At 34.8% G+C, this 6,000-nt stretch overlaps 1 protein-coding gene across 4 annotated transcripts in view; it reads right to left on the bottom strand.

The window, feature by feature from the left end:
- Positions 1–2,016: 2,016 nt before the first annotated feature.
- LOC7461205 (polyol transporter 5) overlaps positions 2,017–6,000 on the bottom strand; it is a 36,490-nt gene continuing 32,506 nt past the window's right edge. The window contains exons 1-3 of one of the 4 annotated variants that reach the window (XM_002305383.4): positions 4,464–4,754; positions 3,891–4,237; positions 2,017–3,534 (exon numbers count right to left, since the gene is read on the bottom strand). In XM_002305383.4, coding sequence (XP_002305419.2) covers positions 2,446–3,534; positions 3,891–4,237; positions 4,464–4,623 — 1,596 coding nt within the window. In that variant the 5' untranslated portion in view covers positions 4,624–4,754 and the 3' untranslated portion in view covers positions 2,017–2,445. Of the gene's footprint in view, positions 3,535–3,890; positions 4,238–4,463; positions 4,755–6,000 lie in introns of those variants that run through there. The other 3 variants (XM_052452105.1, XM_052452107.1, XM_052452106.1) reach the window with 3 other exon arrangements.

The following is a 6,000-nucleotide window of genomic DNA, read 5'->3' as shown; positions in this document are numbered from 1 at the left end:
GCCATGAAACCCCGCACCTCTCGCTCTTGAAACAATTCCTTTCCTTTCAAGTAATCTTCAATATTTTTCTTATCCTTGCCAGCTTTGTGTTGTTGACTGTTTAATTGGCATGCTATAGAGTACGGGCAGTTTTTGCTTCCTTTTATATATATATATAATGCGGCTGGACACATGAAGAAATTGTTATACGGGGCTATCCTTTCTACATTATGAAGGAGGGGATTAGATAAACTCACCTCTATCTCTCTCATTCCAAGTATAAGCAGCTGCTTAGTTTACCCTATTCTTTACGCGCAACATCCACGGTGATCCATGACATGCAGCCCAATAAAGCCCACGTGCTTCTAGCTCATAGCACCACCTTAATCGTGTATTTTCTTTTATCTCATTTCGTTTTGATAATTGCGTTAGCAAGTCTTTCTGATTTTTATATTATAGTGTGTTGTATTTTTTAAAAGTTTTTTTATTTAAAAATATATTAAAATGATTTATTATTATTATTTTTTATATTACAACATCAAAATTATTAAAAATACTAAAAACAAATATTAATTTGATGCTTGTATAATTAAAATGCATTCAAAAACAGTAACTACCACACTTTCTTACATTCAAAAAATTCTTTGTAGTCCATATAATAGAAATTGTCCACACTCTCATGCATTTAGAAAATTCTTGGTAGTCCATATAATAGAAATACAATTTGCTAAACAGAATTATATTAAGAATTATATTATGCAGTTCCAAATCCTATTATTTTATTATTATTATTTTTGATATTCCAAATCCTATTTTTTGGAAAGTGATTTTTTTAAGTGATTTCAATGAAAAGCTGATTCTTGCAAAATTGATTATTTTTCTATGTTTTGCTGTGTGACATCCTAATTTAGAATTATTACAAATGGAGAAATTGAAATTATCCTGATTTAATAATAAAAAAAATTAGGTTACATAAATCATCATCGCTGATAAGTTGACTTTTTAGTTGATATTTTTATAAATAAAAATAATTTTAAATAAAATGAATCTGGTAAGCATGTCAAATCCAAATTAGTTGGGTCTGGTTGTGAACTAAGTTTAAGATAACATGAGTTTAATGAATATGTCAAATCTAAAAAATTTGGACATTACTAAATTTTAAGGCTATATGTTTGATCGTGGACGACTCTCTACAATAAAAGTATTAAAGACATGATAAACTATAATGTCTAACTTATAGGTGTATACAAGGTCTTTTAAGAGATCTATCATATTTACTATCTCAATAATGATATGTAAGATATATTTGTCTTTCATTAATGTCGTTGAAAGCATAAGACTTTTTAGTCCTTCTCTTCTCCGAAAACGACAAGGTTTAGGGGGTATAAATACCCTGTGAACCATTCAAGTAAAATATTAGAACTTTTTATCTCTTAAGATAAATATATATAGATTTCAGAGTATTAACCAACTTAAAACTCAATAACAAATATATTTACAATGCTCTATTAAATAATTTATTAATTTAAGTTATTTAATACATTTCTTATAAATATACTGATTTTATCATCGGAGAGTCAAGTCCTCCCGATTAGGACTGTTTTTACAGGTATTCAAGCTTATATTCATAAGTCTAAAGTTCCTTAAATTAAAAAGAAGAAATCCAAGCACTTGAACGTATTGATTAACCACCATCTCAAATACTAAATAACATTTTATTTATATATTTTAGATTTTAGTTAATTATCATTTACAGCTGGACCACCTCTTCTAAGTCTTCGTTTTCGCTGCATTTCAGCCTAAATAAAAAAGATTATGTAATCAATAAAATCAAAACAGCAGGAAAAAAGGAGAATAAAGAAAAGGAAAGATCCCTTTAGCCATGGTTGCAAGTAATTCAAGTTCATGCAATCCATCCAAGAGAAGGAACCACTTATTCAAATACGTGAGCCGACCACTCAAATATCCAGTTTTCTTCGTCATGTTGGAAAGGGAAATGTGTAGAAAAGTAAAACAGAAGAAGACAGCGCGTACCAATGAATAAAAGGGAACCCAATTATATGGCAGGAATCAACCAATCCAAGGCTACTACACGAAGCTCATTTCTTACATGTTCATTTCAATCTCCGATAATTGACAGGTATCCATCTTTTTACACACAAGCCGGTGAATTCTGTTTTCCGAACACATTACTGTTCCCATAATTAGCTAATTGCGAGAAGTATTTAAGATAAAAAGAAGAAGGGATATTCACTATATTATCTTTTTGATTCATTAGATATCTGATTTTTGTTCTTCTTCTTTTCCATGAACGTCCACAAGCTTCTCATCTTCACACCATCTCAAGCGTTATTTTGCTCCAGTCTCCCATCCTTGCTAAAAAAAGAAGGAAAGAAAAAACTAATCTAACATCTTGAGAAAAGAAGAAGAAGAAGAAGAAGAAGAGATACATTTATCACACTATTCTTAAGCTTTAGTTCCCATCTGGATTTGACCATCATTTCCACCGTGAACTTCCTCCTCCTTTTTCCCATCCTTTAAAACAGACCTCCAGCTGATAAAATTACCAAAAAGCACTTCCATGTCCTCCAAGGTTCTTCCTCGTGTCTCAGGAAAACATGCAAAAAAGAATACCCAAGCCACTGTTGCAAAACCTGCGAACAGGAAAAAGGCCCCACCAATAGATATAGCCTTGTATAGCATAATAAAAGTTGTAGATATTACCCCACTTGTCACTCTATTCATGGCCACCCCCATACCTGTCCCCTGAGCGCGTAATCTCAACGGGAAAATCTCTGAACTATAAACCCAAGGTATCGGTCCCATTCCTATGGAGAAGAATGCAACAAAAGCTAACACCATAGCGATTGATAATGCAACTGCCCATGGTAGTTTCTCAGGTGAATGATCAATTATTGTCAGCCCGAATCCGAGGGTTGCTAGGGATAGTACCATACCACCAACACTACTTAAGAGCAGCGGCCGTCGCCCGATCCTATCTAGTAGGAATGTGGCCACTAAGATAAAAACGGTCTTGGTGAATCCAACCGCTACAGTTGCCAGTAATTTATCATTGGATGATGTGATTCCGGCCTTTTCGAAGATGTTGGTACTGTACAAAACGACCGCGTCTATTCCTGAAGCTTGTTGGAAGAAATGAATACCGATCCCACAAAGCAGGATGTGACGAACAGGACGTGTGGGATGAACGAATAATTCTTTCCAAACACCTTCGCCGTGACTCTTTTTCTGCACACGGACAACGTCATCGTTGCAATCTTGAGGGATTCCGGCGGCTTCTTTTATGTCTGACAATCTCTGTTGAGATTCTTCTTTAGTGTCGGAGGTTTTGTCAAGAACTTTCCTAGCATCACCGAGTCGACCTTGCATGACTAGCCAACGTGGAGACTCGGGCATGCCTATAACAACCAAAGCTAAGAAAACTGAAGGAATTGCTCCAACTCCAAGCATGATTCGCCAACCTAAGTTAGTTGGGAGCTTAGAGAAAGCATAATTGGATACATATCCTAGTAAGATCCCAACATTGATGAATACCTACACCAGAAACAGAGTCACAGAAGTTATGTTAATATCAATTATTCCCCATATATTTTTAAAGGGTTTTTTGACATTAAAATTGCTAGAAGTGGGATTCTTGTGAGTGTATTGAGATTTAATTAGTATTTCAAACTAAACATTTTAGGGATATTATCGAGTCTTACATCCATTTTTGGTATATAACTACGAATTAAATACTCTTAAGAAACTGGAAATTAAATTAGTAAAAATAGCATTCTATTTGCACTTCTTCTTTAGTCTCTCTCTTGCCTAGTGAAGAAATTGCAAAGCAATGGCCTTAAAAAACAACAATTTCTTTTGCAAAATTAAAGAAAACGTATATGAATACTTACTTCTGGGAATGAGGTGAGAAATCCACGAGAAGAAGCTGGCGAAACTTCAGTGGTGTAAACAGGGGCAATCATGAGGGCAAAACCGACACCAATACCAGCAACAAAGCGAGCAACCATGAGAAATGCATAATTTGTGGAAAATCCCATGAGCAGAGCTCCAGCAAAGAAAACGGCTCCTGCCACCACAATAGTGTATCGACGACCAATCCAGTCAGAGGTCACCCCAGCAGCGGCTGAGCCAACAAGAGAGTACCAGTTGAGAGTTCCCACAAGTAATCCTACTTGCACGTCACTGAGTTTAAGGTCAGTTTGGATGTAGTCCTTGGCTCCACTCATTACTCCGATATCTATCACCAAATATACATGTTGTGAAACAAGTTGTTAGGATAATGTAAAAAATGAAGGCAAGATCAAAGTTCTATGTAAAGAAGTATTTTCTTGGAAAAAAAGAAAATCTTTTTTGCTGCAAGTCTCACTCTTCGTTGAGGGTTAACAGAGCTAGTTTTTTGGAATCTTCACTAGCAGTATTCCAAGTGATGAAAAGAATGGTTTGAGAGAAAATTGAGTCCTCACCATAACCAAGTAAGATTGAAGCCACGGAAGCTGTGATTGCGCAAGCAAAAGCAAATTTGTTTCTTTTTGGTTTCTTTACAGGATCAAAATCTGCTAGTGTTTTCTCTGTTGTGGGTTGGCTAGGATTGACATCCCTTTCTGAGTTTAGACCTGCAGACATGATCTATTCGCCTAAACAAAGAGAGGGAGAGACAAAGAGTTGGTTTAAGCTAAGCAGTGCTAGTGTTGTACCCTTATTTTGGATAAACTCATGCAGCCATGCGAACTTGAAGTTGGGGATGCAGCCATAAGTGGGAGGCTGGAGTCGCTTAAATAGAGACCAGCAGGTTGACATCATCATTTTGGTAACCTGGTGACCAGTCTAGCTGGTTATAAAGCAAACAACACTAATCTTGATTGTACCTTGAATGGTTGGTCTTAGTGGTGGTGAGTAAAAAAACCGAAAAATCGATTAAATCGAGAAAACTAGAAAAAAAACGAACCGTGAAAAAAAACCGATTAGAATTTTTAAAAAACCGACCGGTTCGGTTTTATAAGCCTGAAACCAAAAAAACTGAACCGAGCCAAACCGGAAAAAACCGAGCCAAACCAGAACCGGTCAGTTTGAACATGTTTCATTCTGGTTTTTTTTTTTAAAAAAAACCGATTTGATTATTTTTTTTTATAAAAACCAAATCGAATCGAAAACGATCACTCTTAATTAGTCTAATAGCTAAACACTAATTAGGGTTGTATGTTGAAGTGGGTGGTCTAATAGGCATTTTTAGTTAATTAAAAAAAATACAATGTTAAAATCCTATTTCTAAACAATTTGGTTTTTGGCTTTTTTTTTAAATTATTTATTTTTATCTAACTAGGTTTTTTATTGGATCAATCAGGTTTAATTGAATCGATAAATATGCTAGTCAATTCAATTATAAATAAATCAACTTGTTGAATTGGTTAGGTTATACAACTAGGCATGCTCTTTAAAGAAAGAAAGTAATTAACAAGAGGGGAAAAGGGAAAGAAGTTGAAAGGTGCTCGCTCTCCACTTTAAAACTTTTTGAGTTATAAGTTAAAATCCCTTCAGAGCTTGCTTTTATGTTAATATATTTATTTTTTAATCAATAATATCTTGATATCCATTAAAAAAAAATAAACATACATTAGATCCATCTTGCCACGTATATAGATTGAAAAAAATTAAAATATTGATACAACATTAAAAAAAAACTTTAAAAAATTAAAACAACACTATTTCGAATAAATAAAAAAATTATTAGAGTTTACACGTCAGGTCATGAGTTAACTCTCGGTCACCCGAGTTTAAATAGTAAATTGCCAACACAGTTCAAAGCAAAACTAGCTTGGACTAACCATCTAGGTGGTGGCCCAGTAGTAAGAATTTGAGATCAAGAGGTTTGCTCCCTCTGTGGTCTCAGGTTCGAGCCCTGTGGTTGCTCATATGATGGCCACTAGAGGCTTATATGGTCGTTAACTTCAGGGTCCGTGGGCTTAGTCGAGGTGCACGTAAACTGGCTCAAACACCCATATT

The sequence above is a fragment of the Populus trichocarpa genome, chromosome 4 (genome assembly GCF_000002775.5).
Source record: "Populus trichocarpa isolate Nisqually-1 chromosome 4, P.trichocarpa_v4.1, whole genome shotgun sequence".
Classification (NCBI taxonomy): Eukaryota; Viridiplantae; Streptophyta; class Magnoliopsida; order Malpighiales; family Salicaceae; genus Populus; species Populus trichocarpa.
This window is presented reverse-complemented; position numbering and strand designations above follow the sequence as displayed.